The sequence below is a fragment of the Larus michahellis genome, chromosome 2, assembly GCF_964199755.1.
Source record: "Larus michahellis chromosome 2, bLarMic1.1, whole genome shotgun sequence".
NCBI classification, from domain to species: Eukaryota; Metazoa; Chordata; class Aves; order Charadriiformes; family Laridae; genus Larus; species Larus michahellis.
The window spans coordinates 63,018,978-63,045,917 of NC_133897.1; the positions used below are offsets into that span (position 1 = coordinate 63,018,978).

Sequence of the window (26,940 nt, forward strand, 5' to 3'; positions counted from 1 at the left end):
ATGGGTTAAGCCACTGGGGATTTTTTCTGGATTTTTTCTGGGGGTTCTTTTTCTTTTCTGTTTTAACAGATTTAGTAGATTAAAATACAGATTAATCTATAACATCTTACTTTATATGGCTGTGTCCTAGGCACATCCGGGAATTTCTACTTGTAACTGAAAGAAGCATGCAACTTTTACAAGTATTTGCCCTTTGCTGGGAAGGGGGACAGTAAAAGAGTGAGCTGAATGTTTTTCTGTATTGCACATGGGCACTATAGTATTTGTTTTCTTCCTGAATGTCACTTTTCAGCAGCGTATGATGCAAAGAGTCTAGTACTTTCTGCCTGTAAAGCTGGTGATCAGTGATAGTGAGTCTCAGGTCTCACCTGGGTGCATGAAGAGACATGAACATGAATGAGCCTGGTTTTGTCACATCACTTCCTTACGTAGGGAGCTGCACGTTTACATTGTCAGGGTTCTCACAGATATAACAGTGTAGATTTAGTAGGGGCCTGCAGCGAGAAGTGCTGCCGCTTTGCAGCAAACGTGCCAGAGGGAGTTCGTACCATGCATACAGAAATCCTGCAGAAGCTATGGCATTGCACTGAGTTAATGATTCCATGGGTTGACAGCTGACTGGTGAGTGTGGATTCTGCATCAGACAATAGAGAGGACATTGCTGAAATATTCAGCAAGCTGGTTTTTCATTGAAATGTAAACAAAGCTGCTTTCATGGGAAGTGCCTTTCAGATACACTTGTTTCTAGCCTGGGAAGAGCTGTACAGAGTTTTCCTTCTTACTGCACATTACATGCCTGACTGCCAGTGGCTTTTCACTCTTAGTTTCGTGTTTCACACCTGTGAAAATTGGGTATCAAAAGAAATGCTGCATCTGTGAATGGGACAGCGATCCTTCCCTCGGGCAGCTTTCGGTGCTCTAAAGGTAATAGCAGCAGTTCAAGGCCTGAAACAGGGAAGAATGAAGTCTTGGTCCATTTCTGCAATCACATGCTGTTATTATGGGAAAAGGAGAGGACCTTACTGTGTAAATGCTTTAGATTAACTTTTATGTGCATAGCTGAGATAGCATTAGAGTGGGAGAAGATTTTAAGCTATTTCAGAAGGCGTGCCACTCCCCTTCCTGCCCCCAGGATCTTGGTCACAGGCATCCGGTGACTCCTCTATATACTCTACTATCAGGGGAACAGATGCAGAAGCATGAAAACAAGCAAGCATATGGAGTTAAGCTTGTTATCATAATTCCCCTGCAGGGGATGCATCAATCTCTCCCACACAGTAGCAGAGTCATTGTAACCTGCAGTATAATGGGGAAGCATCTGCAGTTTCATGTGCAGAGATGAGATGTCTGTTGCACTTAACGAGATTTTGTGTTACAGATGCTGCTCCGGTAGATCCTGCTGCTTGGGTAGATTCATCTGCTTTTAGCCTGTGTTTCTGGGGAGACTGTAGTAGTCTTCAGATGTACAATATTAGTTTGACCAATCCACCTTCAGCTAATCATCTCTTTCTCAGATAACAGTTACGACAAAATAATATTACTTTATTGGAATAATTGTTCAAGGCTTAACATCGGTCTTTATAATACTCGGCTAAACAGTCAATCTTTGTCATACCTGCATAAACAAGCACCACCGATATCAGTAGGAATATGGCCTAAATCATGGGTTTATGCAGCCAGCTCTTTCTGACTGTGTTTGCACCAGCACGAGAATGACTGTAATATATCTGACCTATTAGATAGATAGAAATTCAGATTTCTCTAGGTTTTCCACACCACACGCATTTCAGCAGTATTTCTTTAAAGTTCACTTTTATGGCTGGCATGGATATAGTTAAAGTAATGGGTATAGTTGAAAGGCAGCGTTGCAGTTTTCTAATGTTTCCCTCATCCAATTAAATGTTTGCTCTGTACAGTATGTGTGCTATGTGAGGAATTCAAATGTTTTTCAGTCACGGCACTGATTTGCAGATTTTCTTATCTCAGGCATTTTTTTTTAAGTACCTTGCACCCTCCTCATTCAAATAATGGCAGAGCCAGGCTCTGCCGTGAATTGAAGGGAAAAGATTTATTTAGACTTGTTTCAGTGGCGCTTATAGAAATAGTGAGATCCTTCCTCCTTTTTACATTAGAAAGATTTCATTACGGAGGAGATGCATTAACAGGATCTTAATTTTTTGTAGGACTGGAATTGTTCCGTAATTTGCTTGTATATTTTTTTCTCCCTCAATCTTTTGAAGTGTACTTACTCAAGAGACAGTAGTTAGACATTGTTTCATCTGTAATCATTTTACTGGGTTCCAGTCCTGCAAGTGTTAAGGTCAGTGGAACTATCCAGGTATATGAAGCTATTCAGATGCGCAGGCACTTGCAGAATCTTAGTGCATGGCCTTTTCTGTGGTAGAAGATAGTGCTGTTGAACCTGGGCTTATGTGAATAGGTGTTGGATTGCTTTAGATGATACCAGAATAATTAAATGTTATCCTCATTAGAGCTTGACTGGTTATATAAAGCTGTATAAGGCTCTTCAGTAATAGCATCCACATTATTCCTCATGCAAATGCATCCATTTTAGCTGTATCCCATAGTATTCATGTCAAGTATAATTAAGTTGAACATAATTCAGACTTGAATCCGAAACCAATTGCTCCCATGCTGTTTGCAAGCTACTAGGAAAGTAGCTTTTTTGTCTGCATGGTGTGAACAAAGTCATACCTGGAATCTGCAGCTGTACTGGTAATTAAACCTGATGCTGCTCTGTGCTGCTCAACTGCCTTTCAGCACCTTTTCTCCTCATGTGGGCAGAAGAGTGAGAGAAGACCACCTCCCTCATCTTCATTCCTTCCCTTCAGGTTTTTATACGCAGTGACGATATACCCGTGAACCTTCTCTTCTCCAGGCTGAACAATACCAGCTCTCTCAGACCCTGCTCCTGTCCCAGTGATGCTCCAGGCATCTTTGTGGCCTTGCGCTGGACTTGCTTAAGCAAGTTCGTGTCTCTCTCCTACTGCTGAGCCCAGAAATGGGCACAGAGCTCCGGATGTGGCCTCGGTAGTGTGAAGCAGGGAGAAAGGATCATCTCCCTTGACCTTCTGGCAACTCTTTCTGATACAGCCCAGGATACTGTTGACTGCCTTTGCCATGAGGTTGCATTGCTGGCTCATGGGCAGCTGCAGGTCTTTCTCTGCAGAGCAGTCTTCCAGCCACTTGGCCCCCAGCATGTACTGGTGCTGGGGATTATTGCTTCCCAGGTGCAGGAGTTTGCATTTCCCCTTGTTTGAACTTCTTGAGTCTCCTCTTGGCCCATTTCTTCCACTTCTAAATGGCAGCACAACCATCTGGTTTATCAATCCCTCCTCACAGTTTTCTATTGTCTGCAAACTTGCTGATGAAACTTTATCCCATCATCCAGGTTATTAATGAAAGTGTCAGTATCAACCCCTGGGATATAATGCTAGTGACTTGCCTCCCAGTGGACTTGGTGCAGCTGATCACAAGCCACCAGGCCCAGCCATTCAGCCAGTTTTCAGTCCACCTCACTGTCCACTTATCTAACCCATGCTTTGTCAGCTTGTTTATGAGGATGAGAGACCGTGTTAAAAGCCTTACTGAAGTCAAGATAATCAACACCCACTGTTCTTCCCTTAGCCACTAAGCTAGTCAGTTCACTGAAGAAGGCTATCAGGGTGGATAAGCGTGATTTCCCCTTCATAAATCCATGTTGACAGCTCTCAATCGTCTTCTTTTCCTTCATGTGTTTGGAAATGGTTCCCAGGGTTAGTTGCTCCATCACCTTTCCAGAGACTGAGGTTAGTCTAGCCAAGGTTGCAGTTCCTTGGATCATCCTTCATGTCCTTCTTGAAGATAGGAGTGATGCTTGTTCCCTTCCAATCTTCAGGAGTCTCTCCCAATCATTGTGACATTTTAAAGATTACTGAGAGTGGCCTTGCAGTGGTGTCAGCCAGCTCGCTCAGCTCTTGTGGATGCAACCTGTCAGGCCCCAGTGGACTTACATAGGTCCAGTTTCTTTAAGTGCTCCTTTGCTTGGGCCTCCTCCACCGAGAGTTAAGTCTTCCTTGACCCAGATTTTCCCTGTGATCTCAGGGGCTTGAGATTCCCAATGGCCTGTCTTAGTGGTAAAGACTGAGGTGAGGAAGGTTTTGAATACCTCAGCATTTTCTGTGTCATTTTCCATCAGGTTCCCTGCCCCATTCTGCAATGGGCGGAATTAATACTCCAGTTCTATATCACTTTGGAGTTTAAGTGCACACTGGTGGTGTGTGTAGTCACATGGGACACTTGACTAGACATATTTGATTAACACAGTGGACTGTGGAATGCAAAACAACTTGGAACAGACAGGTCTGTTCTCATCTTTGGGGCTAGAGAAGGTACCCTGGAGAATTAATCAAATAGTTTGAGTGGTGTAATTCTGTAATCTTTATTTCCTCTGCCATTTGTCCTGCTGGATGTTTTCAGCAATCAGCGTAATGTTGTGAAATAAAACGTTACTGCTCAAACAAATAAAACCTCTTCTTTGTAGTTCTAATAAGAGAAAACCAGATTGTTTTATAAACGCTTCTTTTAAGTACAAGGTCCATAAAAACGTGAGTTGTTTTTTAACTTGCCTTTTACTTTGTTTCCTTTGCTGCAGAATCTCAAAGTTACACAGAAGTCATTAACCACTCTATGGTGATGTCTGACAGCACTGTGGGCACTAACCCTGCTTTGCTGAGGGCCAGCATGCAGACGGATCCCTCCTTTCAGCGCTGTTTTGCATCTTCATGTACTGTTTCAAGTAACAGTCCTATCCCAGGGGGAGAAAGGTAGGAAAAGATTCTCCTACCTTACTGTTTAGTTCTCATTAATACAGTTTCTGGCCAAGATGTTACACTTGCATCTTCATGGCAGAGCATTTGTCCAAGGACGTCAAGTTTGGTTATGACATTTAATGATGATGTTGTTCAGCAGCTGGAATTCACCAGATGCACAGATGTTATTTATATGCCAGGGACACAATTAGCTTTGAAGATAAATAGGAGTTCAAAAATAAATAGGAATTTATAGCTCAGTTACTTTACTATGTGCTAGCACAAGCTCTTATATATTTTCCTGTGTGCTTAACCAGCTTCTGTAATGCTTTACTGAAAAGCATTTCATGAAATTTCATGTTGGAATAAGTTGTATGTGAGAGGGAGCATTCTTTTCACTGCAGTACATGCTTTTCTAGTCAGTAAAATGTCAGAGGATTTGTTTTTGGTAGCGAATAGCAGACTCCCTTTCAACTGCTCAGCAGGCTGAGAGATTTTATTATTTCATATTTGTATTGTGGTAAACATGTAGGGCTCTGGACCAGAGCTTGAGTAGGATAAATTTACAAAATAGTCCTTGTCCCAAAGAATTTACAGCAATAAGATGAGAAATAGCAGGAAACACAGCAAACAAACAAGGAGCCCCAGGTTACTGTTAGAAGGTTCAGAAGACCATGAGGACGAATGATCAGTCGTTAGCTGTGCCCTATATTTCCTTAATAGATGAGGTGTTACATTAGACCTGATTAGGTTTCCTTCTCTGTCACTCCCCAACAACATTCCTTTGTGGCTAATTAGCCTATTCTTGTTCTTGGATAATTGGCTCCTTTTTCAGAGTAAGTATTTGGAATGCTGTTGGTTGGTCTGTCAGACTCTCAGTGAGGACTTCAAGTATGTTGATTCCTATTTATCTTTTATTTATCTTCCCATCTAATTAATTTCATTTTCAGTCGGTACTTGGACTGTGAAAGAATGTTTTCGTTTTGTGATTGTGAATATGAATCATAAGACTGAACAAAGTATGTTAGTATTTTCTGAGGAGGAAGCAATGTAACATTTCATTATAAGTGGGTATGAATTAAAAGCTTATCAGGCAATGCATTCATTACCAAGTTTACATTCCTACTTCAAACTTTATCTAGAAAATTTTGTTCCCTTCTTTCTAAATGTTTTTTCCGGCATTTTTCATTTCATCTAGCAGATACCTACAGCTGTGGTGGTTTTTTCCTTGCAATTCCATCTTCTTCCATTTGCTTCACTTCCATTTCTTTGTGGCCCTTCTACTTTGAGCTATTCAAATCTATTGATACCCACTTATTTCCATAGTTCCCTTTTAATTAAAAATCCTTTCTTTTTTTTTATATATCTTAGGTCAGCTCTTTTTCCTTTGCATCTCACACTGAGTTTGTTCTCTCTATATTTGTTCGTGCTGGTAATGGTTTCCAGCTGCAGTCTGAGACCATTTCACTTTTAGAAGCAAAGAGACAATTTAAACTTTTATCAGGTGGTTTCATCATTAGCTTAGTTTGTCTTGTTTATAAGGATATTTGTTATTCTTTACTTCAGCAGATGGAATTGCTACCCAGTAGAAAATGTAATGTTTACTGTTGTAATATTCAATGCTATCAATTAAAATGATTCCATCGTCAAATAAATTAACCACTGGACATGCCTCCCTTCCTTTTTTAATATAAATTCTATTAAAAGGGACCTGCATCTTGTGAAATGTGTTCTTATCATCATAGTTAGTCATTTGTTGTGTGATGGTGCACAACTGCCTCCTTAGCCCATTTCTTTTCTTTTTTTTTTTTTTTTTTTGCACGTAAGAATTGTTCTGGCAGTGTCAGTTTTCTTCCATAAACTTCTGCCTTTGATGGCAGACTTGGCTTAAGAAATTCTTGCCTCCTACTGCACTTTTCCAGATAGCACTTCAGTTCACCATGTAGACATCTCCAGGACCACTGTATGTGAAGCAATGCTGTGAACAGCCTCACTGAATTGATTCAGATTAAAAGTAACCCTCTCAAACAGGGGGAAGAAGGAGTATTTTCAGCTGTGATTAATTTGATGGCCTGGTTTACAGTGCAAACTCAGAAGCTGTCCCATCAGCATGACTAGGTGGAGGGTGAGATGAGGCAGAAAGTAATGACCTACACTGAAGAAATGAGTGATCAGGGTGGGGCTGTAATCCCTTGATCCGGCTGCATCACCAGGTCCAGCACGTTGTCAAAAAGAGCACTCTTAGATATTGTCCTGGGTGAAGTGACTCATTGCTTTCAATGATTGCTGCAGTATGGGTTGTACAGGGTCGTTTCAAGGGAATGACTTGGCCGTTGTTTTATTTTTATGTTCAGTTTTGGGTTTTTTTTTGACAGCTCTTCTGCAACAGAACGTCCTTGGCTTGAAAGCAGCCCTACAGCTTCCCCGTCGCTCCAGCTTTCAATGGGAAACAGCAGGCCGCCAGGAGGTTACCTCGTGCCCTCTGAATTTTCAAACGCCGTGCAAGATGTCTCTCTCTTGTCTCATTTCCAAACTCCAGGACTGCAAATTGTCACCTTGAGCGGCCTGGAGAACTCACCAGCAGAGCCACAGCAAGAACCTGCTGCCAGCAGCAGCGCCCGGGCCTACCTGACCTACGGCAGGGCCAACAGGGGCAGTAGCTCCCCCCGAGAGGAGACACAAGCTACTTTCGTAGGGAATAGTAGCATCTCTCCTAAAACCATGAGCTCATCAGTGACAAGTGCTGAGGACGACGGCTTTTTGACACAAAACTTTCTGACAGTGGCCTCTGGACACAACAGCCAGAACAGTGCTGCTCAGCAGCACCATGGAGGGAACCTACATGCTCAACCACCTCTTCCAGAGAAAAAGAGGTCCTCTGAAGGAGACCGTTCCTTTGCTTCCGTGTCACCTTCTTCAAGTGGCTTCTCTAGCCCCCACAGTGGAAGCACAATCAGCATCCCCTTCCCAAACGTCCTCCCAGATTTCTCGAAAATGTTAAGCACTTCCCCAGTGGCAGGTAGGTTCTGCATCAGAGAAATGCAAAACACGTTGTGTGTTATATGAGTTTATAAAAAGCATTTAGGGGATTTTAAAAGTGGGGGGGGGGGGGAAAGCAATGGAATGAAAATGTCGCAGAGAACTGCAATGTTTGCAGTAAGTGGTGCCAGTTCACTGGCTTTGGATGAGAAGGCGGCTGCAAGATTCTTCCTGTGCCTCTTCTCTGCTTCTGTCAGCCAAGGGCAGCCTGCCTTTTGAACTGCCAAAGCAAGCGCTTTGGAGTCCAACTTCTTTTAATAAGGGCTGGTTTCTCTCTGCACCTTTGTAGACTTGCGTCAAGAATAGTTAAAAATGCAGATGTATAGTCACTGGACCCCAGTGAGAAGCTTTGTATTTCATACAGCTTTATAAATGTAAGAGGTTTTTGTATTTCGTGGGTTTTGCAAAATGAAACTTCAAAAATGCTTTCAGAATCTTAGTGTACATTATTGCATTTTCTGGTTCTAAAACAAGTCAGAGTTTCTCTAAATTGTCCTTCTAATCATGACTTTTTTGAATAATTAAGGTGATCAGAAGTTGAAAAGAAAAGTAAAAAATGCTTTTGTATTTAAAAAAATTCTTGACATTTTTTTCCCTTTTATTTCACAGAAAACACAACCGATAAACATGTGACCGTAAAATTTGTCCAGGACACATCCAAGTTCTGGTATAAGCCAGATATTTCAAGAGAACAAGGTATATCACCTGATACGTATTCTGACATACCCATTCCCAGAAAGGCTAGTTGGTGAATTCCCCTTAAATTTTTTTGATGCATACCTGATGTCTAAAAGAAATACAAGAAGAAATGTAAAATCTAGAAGGAACGCAGACAACCTCACTTAATTTCTTTTATCCAAAGGCTGAATTTGAGAGTGGAGGGCAGTCAAGCAGTCCTTGAAAACTATGCAGTTGATCAGACAAATTATTAGCCTAACTGAACTAACTGCGATGAAATTTAAATCTGCCTGTGGTAGCTGATGCAAATGCACTTTACTGAAAAGCTCCAGGTTTTGGAATGGCAGATATGCATGATGCAATAGCAAACAACTGTCTGCTCTCAGAAACCATTTGAGTACAAGTGTGCTGCTCTGGCATGATCTCAGCCGCGTGTGTTTCCCTGCACAGATAATAGGCTGAGAGATGCTAAACATCAGAGAATAATTCACTAGCTGGAAGTCATTGTAAAAACATCCTTATTTACCAGTTGTTCTGTAGCCTGAATTTTATTGTCAGCCGCAAGTGACACAGATTATTTCTTAAAGGTCAAAAAATAACACTCCCATGGACCGACACCTGTATGATGTACAATACAGATACAGTACATCTGTACGTAGATGTATTACTGAATGAGATGGAGAAAGCTTTTATTATGGATGTGAATACGTATACATACGATCTTATACCTTGTCCCTGCAACAATGCATAAATAAAGCGTGCTGGGTGCTTTCTGTATGCAATTGGTCTGCACCGTATTGTAATATTCAGCTATACTGAATTGTATTTAATGAGTTATGCCAGGATTTTAAACTGGGATTCTTAAAATGCAGTTGTCAAAAAGGAAAAATTACAAATTAGTTCTGCGTGGGGAAGGCAGTTCACAGTAAATAGCCAAAATAGCCTTCAGCTATTGGCAAATGATGAATTGCTATGTCTGTCTAGTTCATAGTTTCTCAAATGGTGAAATGCCTCTTATAGCACAGTGGTAAGTATGAGCCCAAGGGAATAAGGATCATAGAAAATGGATCATTAATTCATCTTGGGATGATGTTTTACTGGTCCTTTCACTCCGGTCCCCTTCCCCTTGTCTGCTCCCTGCCCATAATGAGAACTGAGTCTTTAAATGTGCAAAAAATACTTTCTGAGTTGATGGAAGTCCAGAGCGGGGAGCAGATCATAAAGGAAGTTTAAACCTAGCTGCTTGAACAAATGCAAAGAAAATCTTCCCAACCTTTTAGTATGCCTCTTTTCACCCTACCAAGTGAAATTCCTTTTAAAAAGTGTTTTAAGATACTGTTGCCGAGGAGGGGGAGCGCTTGTTCTTTTTTCCTGTGCTTAATGGACTGCTCCTGTGACAAATGATTACTGTCCCCCTCCGGATTTACAAGTGTTATGCAAGTAATGCTGAATTGCAGGGTTTTATATATTTATCCTCCTCCTCTCAACATATGACAGGTTATTGTGAAAATAGTTGTTTTCTTCACCATCTGACAGATCAATAGAGCAGAATATATACTCATTTGCTTTACTCAGTTAAAGAGGAGAGACAATTATATCTGCATTTTCCTGATTTTCTGTTACTACTCTTTTTTCACGTAATCATAGCTCAGGCCTTGCAAAATATTGCTTCATGCCCCATATGTGTTATTTCCATGTTCTGTGTATACAGATAGTTAAGGACTCCGGGGTCAAATTTGGGTTTTTTCCAGGGTTTCTTTGAAGGCTTGCTGATCGTTAGACATTCTGGAAACAAACACAAGTATTTCAAAAAAGTTTAAGGGAAAAAAAAGCAAAGTACTAAGGTTTTATTAAGATCAAATTAAGATCAATGATTAGATGAACCTTTTGTCTTCTTTCAAAGTGAGTTTAAGATTTTGGCTACTAGATTTCAAAGTCTGCAGTAGACTCATGCAAAGCAAGAGCAGTTCCCCTGCAAATGGTTCCTTGTGGGGAGGACTTCAGATCACACTTCCAGCAGAGGTTACAGAATACGTATCTAAAATATTTCAATGCTTGCACAGTCAAAGAACAAATATTCACTGACATGCCTTCCCTTGCTTTAAAACTAGTAAGGGAGTGAGACTGCTTTGCAGGGACAGGAATTTGGTGGTGGATGAAAACAGATCTGCTCCGCCTGTTGAAGCTGCATAGGAAAAGAAAAACAGTGCTGTGTAGTCAGCCTACTTAGTCAGGAATTACAGGCTGCGCTCTCTGTCATGTTTCTAACAAGTTGGCAAAATATAAGCAGGAATCAACTTGATCTTGCACTGGTTGTAGGAATGATGGTGAGACCTGCATGTCCTTCTTAGTTTAAAAATCAGTAGGGATCTGTAGTTCAGGCTTCTCTTGAAATAAGTACCTGTGAGATTTGCACAAGATGTTTCCACTCAGATGCCCTAAATATGCATGATTGTATTCTGTTCTACGGCAATAAAGACAGAGAAAAGGATCTTATTTCCTTTAGTCTCCTATTAATTATAGATTTGCACTTCGGTACTTTTTTGGGTGTGTGCATTGTTCCGGAACTATTTTTCTCTCTCTTTCCTGGAATCCCTTGCAGCCATTGCTGTTCTCAAGGACAAGGAACCTGGGTCATTCATTGTTCGAGACAGTCATTCTTTCCGGGGAGCCTATGGGCTTGCAATGAAAGTTGCTACACCACCTCCTTCTGTGCTGCAGTTAAACAAGAAAGGTACTGTATGCCTTCTATCTATTATTCAACAAGCCATACATAGTAGGAAGTCCTTCTAACTGGGTAACAATCTGGAGGAATCTCCCCTCTTCTACTAAGTGCAACTTGAATTACAGGCTCCATTTAGTACATTTTTAAATGAGACTGAATATGATGTCTGTTGTACTTTACAGTTTCGCCATGTTTTGTAAATGTATGTTCATGGTGCTGTACATATATTGTAGCTTATGAACCTAATAGGAAACCAGCGTCATATCGGTAATGGGTCCTCCCTAGCAATCCGAAGTCTGCATTTGATCCATATACCACTATGTAAAGGTTTTGCTTGGCTGGAAGATTGAATATTTTTGACCCCAAGATTTTGGGTTGAGACAGGGCTACATTAGATATAGATCTGAGGGGGTTCCCTAAGGAAAGATGATGGTTGTTTAAAAGAAGTGATGAAATACACCTACTCTACCAGCTCCAGTGCCTCCATGTGTAACTTGTGTCTGATAGTTGTGAAAGGTAAAATGAGAAGAACATCCAGAAAGCATTGATCAGTGTATGGAAACTCAGCAGCCAGTATCTGTAGTGTTCTTGGCTTCATTTGTGTTAACTGCAAGGGTAGTGGGGTGGTTTTCATTGCTGCTGTTCTCCTTTTACAAAGCTTATTATGTTTCATTAGTACGTGCTGCCTGGTGAGGTAAGCAACTGAGGTCACAGGAAAGCAGGGGTTCTTAGTGTCATGTTTATGGAAGTGTGGTTTTGTATGGTGTTGGTTGGTTGGTTGGTTGGCTGTTGGTTGGCTGGGGGGTTTTTAAGATTTCATGCTTACTCTGGGGCAAGGTTAGCAATCCATCTCTATTACAGTAACACTTATAAATTCTGTACACTTAATCTGGTATCTTGAGCCAGTACTTTATAAAAATTTGCCACGTAGTCCTTTGTTTTATTCCCAAGCAACATCAGCAGAACCACTGCAATGTCTTACTTGATGAAGACAACCAGGGTGCACTGGGGTGGTGATAGCAAAAACAAGGAGGCAAATGGGAAGCAGCTGTAGGCGTTTTTAGTAATCTTTTTTTATCATCAGACCAATGAAGACTAGGAAGACGTGAAAGTTCAAACTCTACTAAACTTTAAGAGCCAGTTTATGTTAGTTGTACCACAGGCAAGTGGTAGTAAGTGAAAATTTTAGTTGAGACTAGCGTTCTTCCGCTTCTTGCTCTGTGATATTTAGCTTTTTTTGTTCCCACTGTTTCATCCCAGAAGGCACAAATTTGTTCAGTCTCCTGCAGGGTTTCTTGTTCCGCGCTTCCCCTTCCCGCATAACCCTTGTAGTCATTTATTTTTAATATTGTGAGAGCATAACGGCAAACAGTAAGCTGCTTGAAAAGGTGATCGTTGCAATATTTACTTGCATGGAAGTTTCTGCTGTCCAAAAGAATGTGTTCATCTGTATTAGCCTGAAGGTTAACCCTTGATGTCATGTGTTTCCTGGACACAGAGATCAGAATCAAATAGATAGATCAGAATCAAAGGGAGCATTTGTGTTTGTGTCTCTTTTGTTTGAGTTTGAGTGGTTGGGTAGCTTTGTCCTGTTGCTATGAAATAACCCTCTAATTACTTGGAGAGAGACTGAGTTTGTAGTCAGGTGTGAAATACTGTGAATCAAGTCTTTCAAGAAATGAAGTTGTCTTAGTTATATGTGTACATATGTAAGTATAAGTTTAAAAGAATGCTAAATCTCAAGGGAATTTTTATATGCCTCTTGGATTTTGAATTTCCTCATTACCTCCAACTTAACAATTTTGACTTGTCCTAGATTCCTGAGAGATAAAATCTAAAAAAAAATTTTAAAATCTAGCAAAGCCTGAGTGTTTCATGTAATTGTTTGTTTTCAGGAGCAAAGACTTAGCGTAAATCTGCAAACATTTCAAAACTTAAAAGTTCACTGAGAGATTTGGCATCATTACCTTTGTGTAGCTAAATCGTCTATTGTTTTAATCTGCAAAAGCTCCGCTCACAGAACTATTACTAGAAATCTGAGTATTCCCTTGTCACATTGGATGCAAGTTCTTCTAATGGGCAAGTGCATTAGAATTTCTAACCCTTTATTTTCAAAATTTCTGCTCCTGTCTGTAGTTGGGACCATGCTTGGACATTTTGGACACCAGTGTGTATTTGGATGTCAGTCACTTACAATTATAAAACCTTTTCCTCTGGTTGTCTGAAGTGAGGTATTTGCTTGTTTGTTTTTTGCAAAATGGCCTTTTTACTACAGGTCGTAACCTTGCAGCAGAGCAGATCTAATGTATTCTTTGTACGCTGTATATAAAACATTTGGTGGTAATGTGGAAAACTGCTTCATAAAGACCTGATAATTTGCGGGACTGTTGTCTGTTCATTGCTTCTCTTCATGAGCTTTCTTTTTCTTTTCCCACGCAGTTGGAGATATGTCAAATGAACTTGTAAGGCATTTTCTGATTGAATGCACTCACAAGGGGGTGCGCTTGAAAGGATGCCCGAATGAACCGTATTTTGGTAAGTACTGTGCATCACAGGGACACAGAAGATGGAAACAGTTTGCATTTGCCAGAGCTGTTTTATAGACTTGGATGGAGTGCAAATGAGAGAATACTTTGCTCATGTCCTGATGATTTCTGTAGGAAATTTTAAGGTTATAGGAGCCTTGTACACATTTACCTTAAATATATGTGCAGGACGCTCTAGCACAGATACACTCGACCAAGCTTCAAGTGGTCAAGCTTGTCTACCACAACCAATGCTGCTGCAGACAGCTGTGCCAGGTGACTTTTACAGGCTTTATTGGTTCAGGACTTTTGCCTTATTTTGTCCTGTGCTGTATTTATACTGTATACTGTCTGGCTAAAATGACAGCAGAGTGGGACAGTCACAAAGTACATTATGCTGCGTCAGCCTACCTGATGTAATATGATGAAAGCACATTACGTGTTGTGGCCAACAGCCAAACATCTACTTAGCTGCTCGCTCATTCGCCCTCCTCGGTGGGGCAGGAGGTAAAATAGGATGAGAAAAGCTCATGGGTCGAGATAAAGACAAGGAGGCTGCTAACCAGTTACTACCGTGGGCCAAAGAGACTCAACTTGGGGAAAATTAATTTAATATTTCGCCAATCAAAATCAATATTCAGGTAGTGAGAAAAAAGACAAATGTTAAAATAGCACTTTTCCTTCCCCTTTTCCCAAGCTCAGTTTCACTGCTTCTCCCCAACCTCCTCACCCCCACTGCAAGCAGTGCAAGAGGGGATGGGGTATGTATGGTCCTTACAGAACAGTTCCTCTCTGCTGCTCCATCCCTCTCCCGCTTTTTCCCTGCTGAGGTGTGGGCTTTCCCCATGGGCTGCCATCCTTCAGGAAAAAATCTGCTCCAGCATGCATTCTCTGTGGGCCACAGTTCCTTCAGGAAATGTCCATCTGGTTCAATGAGGGGTCCTCCAAGGGCTGCAGGTGGGGGATGTCAGCTTGGGTGCCTGGAGCACCTCCTTCTCCTCCTCCTCTGACCATGATGTTCCCTCTGCTGTGTCTCACCCTTTTTGTTCCCTTGTCTCTGTCCCTTTTCTGCCTGTTCTTAGATGCATCCTGCCCGTGGCTCAGTGGTCCCGCAGTGGGTCTGCTGGAGCCAGCTGTATCCGGCATGGGGCAGCCCCTGGCCTCTTCCCACAGAGGTCACCCTGCAGCCCTCTCACCCCCTGCTACCAGCCTTTTCACATGCACCCAATACACACATGAAAGGGTCATCTACCATAAAATGAACAAGTGTAAAATGACAAATCTTACTTGAAGTAAAGGTGGACTGAATTTTGTCAGTGTTCAGCATGAGACTTATTTCAAGTCAGAATTTTTAGCCCAGTCCTACCTTGATCGTGAAGTACCTGTTTATGGCACATGGTAGCCTTACTAATCATTTAGTCTGAGTATCTCCTAATCCTTCAATGTGTACAGCCTCAAAACTACTTTGCAAAGTAGTTGTATGGATAAGACAATGAAGGACGAATAGTATCAACTGGTCATTGTGTTTCTGTAAGACCCTTGCAAACTAGGGTCATCTTGCCATTTCAAAGAAATTTCTGATGGGCTCTAAAAATGAGGCGGGTTTTGGTTGAACTGTGATTTTTCTCAAGCGCATGATCATAATGTTCAATGTTTGTTAGTAAATGGGATCGAAGGATGGCTTTTTGTACAAACAGATTACACGTTCCACTCACTCCTTATATTCTCACACGCTAATGTTTAATTATTTTAATTAAGTCAAGTCCAAATGACAAAAGTGTGTTTGAATAGAAAAGAAGAATAATTTAATAGAGAATGCAACGTGCATCACTGCCACATTGAATGGAGGTTTTATCTAGACCATCTTTTATACTTTTAGAAGCAGAAAACAGAGGTATGTGTAGACAAAGCACTAGACAGAGGAGACTAGATGGCTAAGAGGCAGAACTCCTCACTCTTTCTCTACCTCAACACATAGCATTGACCCCTTGTGCTCTTACTGTCTTTGTAAGATTTTACTACATTTAATGTAGCAGAAGTTGAGAGCATTGAAAGGAATTTACTGATTTCCACATCTTGATGTTTTTGGCATTTTTGCGCTTTCTCCATTTGAAGCAAAGCCATTTAGGTTAGGATTTAAGCAGTGTGTTTAAGCAGGGAAAGGGAGTGTATGATTGTGATTAGTGAGTTCAGGTACATCGAACTGATACCGTGCTGGGAAACATGAACACACTAAAGTTGACCAAAGAAAGTCTTGGCTTAGGTGCTAGGAGAATTTATTTTAAAGGGTAGGGCGAGGAGGCCTCCTGGTCTATAAAATACTTGAGAGCCAACATAACTGTTCAGCATTCTTGTCGTTCACCAAATTAACTGTGCATGTCTTGTTACTCTTCTGACCACAGGGAGTTTGACAGCGCTGGTGTATCAGCATTCCATCACTCCGCTGGCATTGCCCTGCAAGCTCCTCATCCCAGACAGAGGTATGCTTCTTAAAGTACAGAAGAGATACACCCAGCCAAGCTTTGTTTCAGAGTGCCAGTGTCTGAAGACAGGTGAACATGTCACAAGTCGATATCTAAGCAAGAACGCACAGGGGAAGGAAGCTCTGTTTTAAAAGTGATTCTTCAGTACTGCTGACGGCAGTTATCTGAGCCGTAGTTGTGAGCAGACTAGTACTGTGATGTTCCAGTCGTAAACATATATGCGTCATGGAAACCCGCACAGTAATCTAGCATGTAGGAAGACAAATGTACTTTTCAGACGTGAAATTATGCCCATGTATGGTTAGATGTAACCACTCACCAGGTCTCCGTGGCAAAAGGGCTTTAGGGAAGGCAAGTAGGTAAAGAACAGAAGGTTGCCCGAGTGTGGCACTGGCATGAAGGAAGTGGCAACTTAAACAGGTCCAAATACTGTTTAAGGAAATGATCAAAAAGCCTGTGTTGCGTCATGGGACTGTAATTCTAATTTTGGTTATGGTGATTTCATAAACCACTCTAAGACAACAGCAAAATGTAGCTATGTTTGCCCCATAATTCAGTCGTCTGTTACTCTCCCACATGAAGTTAACACCAGATGTGTTATTGAAATGTTAAACATTCTTGTGGTTTTCTACTGAACTCTTTAAACTTTTGTTAAAGGCCATATGTCAGTGTTCAAACATAGCATTTGAATTATGCAAATACATGAATGAAACCATTTTAGCACAAAAACATGCTATGGTAGATGTGACCAGAGATCTCTTTATATGGCAAACCAGTGTGGTAGGTGGGGTTGTTCTCCTTATCCTCCTCACCTAAAATGGAAAGCTACTCCTGTTCTGGCAGAGGTGCAGGACTGAAACATTTGCTTTGTCCTGAAGAAACATACCACAGTGCAGTTTTATTTTGGATTTAATTTTGAATCCGATATGATCGCACATTTTAAGATGATCATCTGTGGTTAATGGTTCTAGACACAGTGCATGGACTATTTAAAGCGTATGGGTAACTCTGAACATGTGAATAGTGTTACACACCATATCACTGCTCTCTTCCTCATTTGAACGTATTCAAAGACAGAGTGCATCATGTTAAATACAGCAGCGAGATCTTTTTACATGCATTTATGCAACGGAAATAACATACTGATGTACAGTTTCTCACTAATTTTAGCAGAATATGGGGAAGCTAAGATTCCTCTGCTGTCTTAATAATTCAGATGTTTGTTTTCTACATAAGTACAAAGAAGGAAGGATTGTGTTGAATCAAAATACAATTAATTGATTTCATTGTAGAAACACAAAGTCTTTGTGCCTAAATTAGTGTAAATTATACAAATTAAATGAGATAATTAAAAGTGCGCTATTTAAAAAATCTTGAGGTTGTAGTGAGGGAATATTGCTATTGGTATTCTTTTAATGTGACATCACGTGTGTCCCTGCAGCGCTGGAGGCAAAAAAACTTATGCAGCACAAAAACCCCATGAATTATTATAGTTGCAGATACAAAGTTGTTTCATGTTTTTGGCCAAAAGTTGTTCTGTAGATGAGATCACAATTACAAAAGCTAAACTCATACTTGACCACATGCATTGATTTGTCGATTCAAGTCCAGACAAGATACGGACAGTTGTTTTCTGTTTGCAGATCCCTTGGAGGAGATCGCAGAGACTTCTCCACAAACGGCTGCGAACTCAGCAGCGGAGCTTCTCAAACAGGGTGCAGGTCTGTTAAACTTTTTCCTTGCATTTGACTGTCACCAAATTTTGTACCTTACAGGCTGGAAGAAGCTGAAGCTTAGACTGGACTGAAGGATGCCTAAAGGGAGCAGTTAAATTTAGGGTGCTGTGTAGAAGGGTAAAAGGCACTGTGAGGATATGTACCAAGTTCTTTCTGTTTTCTGCAACCAGCTCTTAAGTTCTACAACTCTGTGTTTGCTTTCCAGCTGTGTCTCCCCTGAGAATATGAGGTACACATAGCTTGGTTCAAGCACAGCAATTTTTAAGAGGTGACGTTGCTTTCATAACTGATGAACTTAGAGAAGATATTTTCAGTCTGTGGTTGCAGAGGTTCATGAATTATGTCTGAGGTCTGCAAAAGGCGACTAAGGCAAGTGTTCAGTAGGGTTAAATTTTCAGCATGGGGGTCAACAATACCACTGGGAAATGTTTCCTGTCCCGTCAATCTGAAAAAAAAAAATTTAAAAAAATATTGCCTTGTTGTTTCACTTGATGCTGCATGTTGTTAGAAAATGTCCAGTGTCTTTTCCATTGGATGCTGTTTCATGGATTCTCATGCATACTGCAGCACCCATTCTAGCAAGTTAAGTTGTGTTACCATCAACTCATTGATGTGACAGAAGAACCCTGACAAGATTATCTCCAAATGATGTGATACTACGCGTTGGTACTGTCTGTATCGCCCTCAAACAGGGGTATTTGCAGCAGCTGCGTAGAGATATGCTCTGCTTCTCATCTGCTTTGTTTGTGTGCAGCTGACCCAGAGACAGGTAGTGAAATAGCCTGTCTGAAAAAGCGTGGTGGTGTCCTAACCCACCATTATTGGACACAGTGCCCTGAGTACTCCTTCATAATTTGATGGCTGTCCTCACTAGAAATGCAGCCACTGGGTTATTCCCCTGTACAGTGAGCATGCCCAGGGGATCCTGTCCATGCCCTCCTATGGTCCCTGGTGTTCAGGCTGCTATGAATTCTCCCCAGGTCCTATATCTGTCCCCCGGATTAGTCCCATTAGAAAAGGAGAATACACTACATTTGCCACTCTCCTTTGAGTTTAGCCTACCACTGGAGTCACAAGCAGAAGTGTTGTGGCCAAGCATGCCTTTATTCTTATAATGCTGCGTCATTGCCCTTACCCATTTTAGGGCACTTCTGAAGGGGGCACTTGCCAAGCTGAGCAGCTCTGGAGAGAGAGTGTTGCTCCCTGCTTGTTCAGCAAGCAAGTCTGCTTTGACTTAAAAATTTTAAGTACCACTTGGAGTGCTGTAATCAAGCAGGAATGTGTGACTGAAGCAATGGCAAGTCTATGTGAGGTTGTGCCAGGAGTGAGCACGTGTTGGCCTTTCTGTCTGCAAGCGCTGGCGGTGTTTGTTGTGTCCAACAGGGGAAAAAAACAAGGAGAATGAATTTTTGTAGAACTTTCCCTCTTGAAAGAGAACTTTCCCTCGCCCCAGCAAAGGAGGCATGTGTGGTCCTGTGAGAAATTTTGGGTTCTTCTGCTTAGGCAATACTTTTCAAAGGAAAAGAAATAATTCTTAGTTCAGTTGGGACAGTAGTCAGATAACTCCTTATGGGGGCTGTCACATCATGGATCATTTGGGGAGCTTAGTACATTTGGTTTTTCCTGGTTTTATTGTTGTTGGTTTTGTTGTTAAACAAGGGTTTGGAACCTGAATAGATAAATTAGCTAGGAGAGATTCTCAGAGGTTTTTTTTTCCCTTGATACGTCATTTCTCACTGATTTTCCGTGTTTTCAGTCATAGACATTCATTCAAGTTGGGGAGTATAATACTGAAGTGCAGACCCAAAACATGTAAATTGTTTCTTTCCCAGCTGTCCAAGCTTGTGTAAGCACCTGCAGTTTAGTTAAAGCAGATGCACTTTTTCCCTACTCTGCCTTTACCCCACCGTTCTCCCGCTCCTCAAGCAAAATAGTGAAGATGTGTCTTCTTAGAATGATCATTTTTGTAGCTGTCTGAAAAACCTAATGAGCATTTACAGTCATTAATCTAAATGCAGAAGCTGGCCAGAAATCCTTTGCTTCCTAGAGAGTGACAACTGAAGACTAGGAACTATACAAAGAAGTGGCTTTTCCCTAGAACAGACCTTGCTTTATTAACCTTCCTGTTTGGCAGCAAAATTTTCTGCCCCAAATAAATCTCAGTTTTTCATGTCTGTTTCCACTAATACAGTCAAGGAACTAAGCATTCTGAACAAAGCACGCTTGCAGGCTAAAAGCAGCAGAGGTTACTCTAACTGGCCCATAACAATGTATAGCTGTTGATGATGGCATGGACGTGACTACAAAATGCCACCTGTGGAAGATGAGAGCGGCAACATTGCAGGGCAGCTGCATTGCAGGAAAGACACAGATGTCTTCCTTTTGTTCTACCTTGAGTATGGTTTCTGTAGAACTGCCGTGATTCCATACCCCATCAGACCACGCGTGATGTTCTTAAATGAGAAATCTTTCAGCCTTTCTCATTATCTTTCTTTTCCTGCAATCTCCTTTTCAAGCTGCCATTTTTGCACTTTGCAACATTTTTGAAAAAGGTTCGTTCCGTGTATTATTTTTTGGGATACAGAAGTAAAGGAATCTGCTGTGTTTGGTGACTGCTTTTGAACTATCACGTTGAGGGCAATCTAGACAAAATGCCTGGCTGTTTCATTTAGAAACAAAACCTGAACCCAGTCTGTTGACAGTCATTGGTGTCATTGGCCACACTGCAGTGTGGCGGAAGAGGAAGAGAAACCCTTCATCTGGGTCTCAGAAGTGGTGAGGAGTGTGACTGTGAAACAAGGCAAGCTTCCTGTGGTGGGAAAGGCTCACAGGATAATGAAGAGCTTTAGATCTGTACGAAATATACGCAGTAATGATGTGAGGAGAGCTTATGGTTTGGAATGTTACTTACAATTTTGGATAGACATGACAGAAAGCTGTTCAGCAAGGAAGGCCTCATTGAACTTGCCACTCATCATCTTAAATCCCTCTCTGCAGTTCTATAGTAATTGATTCAATAGCCTTGAATGGTTATTGAACCTATCACAGCAATGCTCAAATACACTTGGGAAATTTTGCACTTACAAACCAAACAAATCAAATCTCTGGATCCCTTCTTTCACCGACAGACTCCAGAGCTTGGAGTTACAGGGCCGATCATGATGCTGGAATCAAACTTACACTTACGCATGCTTTAACTACAGTTGCTTGCTTGGTTTGAAAGTGCCAGTGTCTAGCTGTGTATTTTATGTAGATAGTCACAGGAGAAAGCTTTAGTCAGATTACAGAAAAAACATACGAAAAGAGAGTAAATAAAAAATCATAAATGAATTAGATTCATCTTTGCTTTCATAGTAAGTTTATTAAGCCAAGCTGAACTGCTAAACACATGAAATATTAGCATGGTAATTTGCATGCGTCAGTTGCCAGAGTTGTAAATTCTGTCCTGGATACCTACACAAATATTTTTGCCAAAACACAAAGTCTGTTGGTACCAGTGTTTCGCTACAGATGTGTTTAATCATTCTTGCTTGCGCTGTAGAATAAGACTGAGGGCTTTTCAGTTTCAAAAATGTTCTTAAATCTGCTTGTAAATTTGACTTTATACCACAATTCCAAAGCATTTAAGCATGTGAATAATTCTATTAGTACTACTTAATAATAATTAATACCGTGTAATGTTATATGGCACTGTTACCATGTAGTACAATGTAGTATTATACAGTACTAGAGTACTACTACGTAATGCTATGTAATATTAATACTTCTTTTTCTAGTGCTTGCTGCAGATTTGATATGAGACCAGGTAAAAAAATTAACTGTTCAGTAGCCTTAGAAACCAATGAGCTTCTATTTTATAGAGATACTTCAGAAGTTACTAATTTTTCTAGGAGAGGAATAGGGCTTTTAAAAGCAAGTGCATGCCGAGGTAAAGAACAGACCTAAAAAGTCAGTAATTTTTCTCAGGGTGGAAGTTTTGTTTGCCCTAAAATCGCTAAACATACAAACCACTGCGGAATTAATGAGAAGTGAGCTTTGCAGCAACCCTCAGTTCTTTATGGGTTGAAAATGTTCTTGTCTTGCCAAATGAGTGAATGGTTTCCTTTGAATATAGTTTAAATAACATTTGAAAGCGTAAAACGTGTGAACGTATTCTGAAAAAATGTCTGTTTTCTTATTGGCTGCTGTAATTGTACCTAAAAGCAAAATATCCTCATTCTTTCCCCTCAGGAATACCTTTGCTGTAGTATTACCTACGACTGGCCTGCCTCTCTGCTGCTGTCTTGTATTTATTTAAATTTCAGTGTCTTTGGTAGTAGATAGATACATCATTGGCTTAAATATAAAGGTATTAAAAACAAAGGGACAGCAGAAGGCCTACGACCTTCAAAATTACAGGGTTAAACTATGAAACAACAGTGGGAGAAGGTGAGGCTTACATAGAATGTTTGGCAGTTTGCTGCCAGTCTTCCCTGTTTGCTTTACAAAGGTGGAAAATATACATTTTGTTTAGTTTCGTTCAGAAGATAGCCATTTGCTTGCTGTTGGGTAATGACCTCTCAAAGTCTTTTCCCTCTTTCATTACAGCGTGTAACGTTTGGTACCTGAATTCAGTGGAGATGGAGTCGCTTACGGGCTACCAGGCAGTACAGAAAGCCTTGAGCCTAACGCTGATGCAAGATCCTTCTCCCATCTCAACCGTTGTCCATTTCAAGGTGTCTGCGCAGGGAATCACATTGACAGATAATCAAAGAAAGTAAGCAACAGAGGGGTGGGAAGAGAAGGAGATGCAGCCTCTGTCTCAGAGGATAATAAGATTGTCTAAAGAATGACAGTGGTGGTGTCAGCTGTCTGCAGTACTGGAGAATGAACATTTTAAGCAATGGACATCACTTCCCCATGGCAGCTTTTACCTCTGGAAGGTCACTTCGCCATGGCAATTTTTCATTGTTGTTACTACTTATAAAAAGGGAAAGTAATGGCTTTACCAGCATTTGGTATTCAACCTATTTAGTGAAATAATTTATCTTCACGATATCTTTCACCAGTATCACTGAGTAGAGTTGGTCTAAGCAGACATTGTGTATCTCCAATATTTGAAATAGTGCTTTGGATAGTCTGTAAAATACTATGTTAAAAAGTTAGCTTATATTTACTTTGTACTGAATGCTGTTAACTATACCACAGAGTTTTTAGATTTGAAAACTGACAATAACAAAGGAGGGACAACAGGAATTCATTATAGGTTAAAAAAGAAAAACGAGTGCCAGACTTCTTAATTCCATGGGCTCTGCAACTGTTTATAGTAGATCCAGGACAAAACCTTAAATTATAATGCCTAGGAGGGCTTATATTTTGAAACTTGATATAATCAAATTATTCACAAGTTCCGAGAAGTTGCATTTCCCACTGACATAGTATCTAAATGGCCAGTTTTTAGAAAAAATACATTTTGTTCTTCTAGTCCTTTTTCTTACCTTGAGGGTCAGTTTTCTTTTGGTTCAAAAACTTGATGTTACTCTTCTAAATATGTATTTATTTGCTTGGAGCAGTTCAGGTGGCTTTTAGAGTCACTCAGATGGCAAAAAACATACAGTCATCATTAAATTTAGATGAAATAAGATTTATTTTTCAGATCTGTTCATCGTTTAAAATTTTACGGGTCTTAACTATTCCTAAAACTTGTTTTATTTCTTCTTATCCAGACTCTTTTTTCGACGACACTATCCAGTCAACACTGTTATTTTCTGTGCTTTGGATCCACAAGACAGAAAGTAAGGAAGACAAGCCATATTTCTAATAGGTTGTTTGTATTGTTGATCTACCAAAAAAACTAACATAGGTTTCATTTTTATCTCTTCATTCCTTTTTTTTTTTTTTTTACTGCTTTCTTAATGGACAACAAGATGGATGAAGGATGGCCTTTCTGCAAAGTAAGTGGACACCTGTCTGAGTCTCTTTTAACTGGCTGCTTTAGGAATATCACTACAGTGATGAGTTTCTCAGTGTTCTAAATTATCTTCGTCAGAGATGTAGAAGGGAAGACGGCTGTCCAGAGACAAAAATCTTTTTGCCCACTGTAATTAGACTTCAGTTACTTCACCTGTGCCTCTGAAAGTCGGGGCCTAATTATGTGATGGTGGGATGTCTGGAGCCAGAGCTAACTTGGTTTATTTAGGTTGCAAATCTGTAGTTTGACTGAAGTTTCAGAAATGAAAACAGAGCCATTTGCTACTCAATTTTGTTTCCACTTGTCCATCAACACTAACACAAGCTTACTTGTCTCACTTAGACCGATGGCTTTAAAAAAACAATGCCCCACACGGCACATAGTTGAAAACCCACCACACTCTAGTGCGTGGTGTAGATATATAATTACCAGTAGACTGCAAAGTGTTTTCTGTTGAAGGCAAATGTCATTGTCCCCCTTTTACCGAAAGAAAAATCCTAAACAGAGAGAGCTCAGGGACTGGTTTCTGGAAAAGAACAGAAATAGATGGCTTAAGTCCCATTTCCAGTACTCTGTCCACTGAGATGTGTGGCGCTCAAAACCTTTCTTGAGGCAATTGCTGACGCACCACACCACACACACCCCAAGGTAGGTAAGAGAACAGCAGTACTGAATCAGATTAAATATATGCCCAGGGTCAGCCGCATGTCTCTGACAGCAAACAGTACAGGATTCGATATAGAGAGAGCAGAAGAAAGGGGAAAGTCTCCTTTCTCAATTCTGGCCATCCAGAGCCACTCAGGAGCTCCCAAGTTGGCTGATGCATCTGGACCACTGTTTACCAGTCACACAGGACCTTGTCCATCAGAAAAGAAGCAGCCTTTTGGTTTCTGCAGTATCTTTTCTGCTTTATGAAACGAGGCAATGCCTGTCTGTCTTTTCTCTGATGTGCTGTGATTGTTGCCCTTGCAGAGTATTTGGGTTCATTGCCAGGAAGCAAGGCAGTGCCACAGACAACGTATGCCACCTATTTGCAGAGCACGATCCAGAGCAACCTGCCAGCGCCATTGTGAACTTTGTATCAAAGGTCATGATCGGATCCCAGAAGAAGATCTGATGCCTTTCCATCCTTGACTCAGAGCGCTTCACTGAAGGAAAGCACTGTGAGAGGGAGAAAGCCTATTCAGCAGCAACGTCTGAACCACGTAATTCCGAAGAAGGAAAGCAGAGGACAGTCTATCTGCATTGTGTTTGCTAGAGTTCAGCTTTTTAACTGAAGATGCCTGTGACTTAACAAAGCATTATTTGTTTTTATATCGAAGGACAAAAAAAAAAAAGCAGCTGGGTGCCACCCAAACCCATGTAGCCCATACCTGAATGAAGCATAAATGAAAAGCTTTTCTCCTGAAGGGTTTCTAATATATTTTCACATGCTGTTTCTCATCATTTATTGGAGCAGAAATACTTACTAGGCTGTGCTACTTTTTTGTGCAGAAAATTTTTTCATAACCTCCACAAAGACACTTGCCGTAGTTGCATCAATGGTAGCTATAGGCCTTGCAAACATGCTCTTAAGAGAATGATGGTCTGAGGAAGACTATTTGCTCTTCCCTTCATCTTTACGTGATCAGTGATAGCAACTGAATGGAGAAAGGGGAAGACGTATGTGAAGAGAAGGTTTGTGCAAGTTGATTTCTGATAAAAAAGCAGCAGCAGCAGCAACATGGAATATTCAGGGAGATTGCTCAGTATTTAGTGTTAAGAAGGCTGGGCTGTTCTACTTTGAAACATTTTAAATAGGGCAGAGGTGGCAGAACAAAAAAAGATTGCATGGAAATCTATTCTGTAACTGGGGTTTTTTGTATTACTATTTTTTTATACAGAGAACTGAGCAGGGAATATTCTGTATTTTAATAATTACAGGAAAAAAGTGAGGGAAAAGCAAAGAAGAAAATTTTATAATTTATATATTTTTACCTATGCCTGATTATTTATAGTGGATCTCAGATCTTGATATGTCATATGGATATTCTTAAACCAGACCATTGTTGAGCTTTGCCTCTTTAGCACTATTTTGCATAAGTAAATTTGTATGTAGCCTGTGCCTTGCTATAGACAATAGACTCCCATATTTTGACTTTTGTTTTACAGTGACAAGATACTTCCCATTTCCTGTCTCTGCAATACTGTGTTGGTAGTAACATGTGTTCCCCTACCTAATACATAATTATATTTGTGGATTCTTTTGGCCCCCGTTTTATTGGAGTTTTGGAGATTGTTTTGGCTTTTTTTTATCTGTAGGAACTATTTGTGGTTTATAATGTGGGGTTTTTAATAATTCCTCGAGCCAGGAAATCCAAAAGGGAATGGAATTTATTTTGTTACTCTGTCCCATTTCTTGTGAGCATTTATGTCATGATTTTTACAACCGTTAGCTTGTACAAGTCCTGGTATCTTTCTAAACACATCATTATTTTAAATGTGTAACAAAGTGCGAGTTAGCTTTACAGAAAATCGATGCAGATTGTTGCAGTGGAAACCTTCACGAGGAGAGGAAGCTGCTGAGGTCTACTGTGCAGTTCCCATTCACTCCAAAAAGAACAGTACTAGACCCCCCGTATCAGAACAGCTGGTAATAAAGCAGCTTCAGTGTGACGGTGCTGAAAATTTTCATTGCCTCTATTTGTTTGATGTGTTGCTGTCAACATTATATTGATTATCTGAGGAATAAAATAACGTGCTGAATTTGGCATGCTGATGCATGGATTAACCAGTAACTGTACCCACTTGGAGGATTTAATGGTTTTACCCCCTTTTACTAAATAATGGTTAAATGGAATAGGAAACTCTGTTTGGGCTATATGGTAAGAAGGTTCCACCAATTTGAACTACGTTTGTCCTGTATAAATTATGATCTGGTTTTTATTAACAGCTCTCTTCCCATTTCCTGAAGTATTAGGACCATTGAAACTTTATTCAGTGACTGTAGCCAA

General features: G+C 40.6%; 1 protein-coding gene across 9 annotated transcripts in view; it reads left to right on the forward strand.

Annotated features, from left to right (window-relative positions):
• The window catches only part of TNS3 (tensin 3), a 187,496-nt gene extending 161,305 nt beyond the window's left edge, over window positions 1–26,191 (forward strand). For all 9 annotated transcript variants that reach the window (XM_074575680.1, XM_074575683.1, XM_074575679.1 and 6 more), the window contains 11 exons: window positions 4,655–4,826; window positions 7,187–7,830; window positions 8,460–8,546; window positions 11,131–11,262; window positions 13,693–13,788; window positions 16,181–16,258; window positions 17,905–17,982; window positions 22,585–22,753; window positions 23,703–23,771; window positions 23,904–23,930; window positions 24,920–26,191. In XM_074575680.1, the coding sequence (XP_074431781.1) occupies window positions 4,655–4,826; window positions 7,187–7,830; window positions 8,460–8,546; window positions 11,131–11,262; window positions 13,693–13,788; window positions 16,181–16,258; window positions 17,905–17,982; window positions 22,585–22,753; window positions 23,703–23,771; window positions 23,904–23,930; window positions 24,920–25,064 (1,697 nt within the window). In that variant the 3' untranslated portion in view covers window positions 25,065–26,191. The remainder of the gene's footprint in view (window positions 1–4,654; window positions 4,827–7,186; window positions 7,831–8,459; window positions 8,547–11,130; window positions 11,263–13,692; window positions 13,789–16,180; window positions 16,259–17,904; window positions 17,983–22,584; window positions 22,754–23,702; window positions 23,772–23,903; window positions 23,931–24,919) is intronic.
• The last annotated feature ends 749 nt before the right edge of the window (window positions 26,192–26,940 follow it).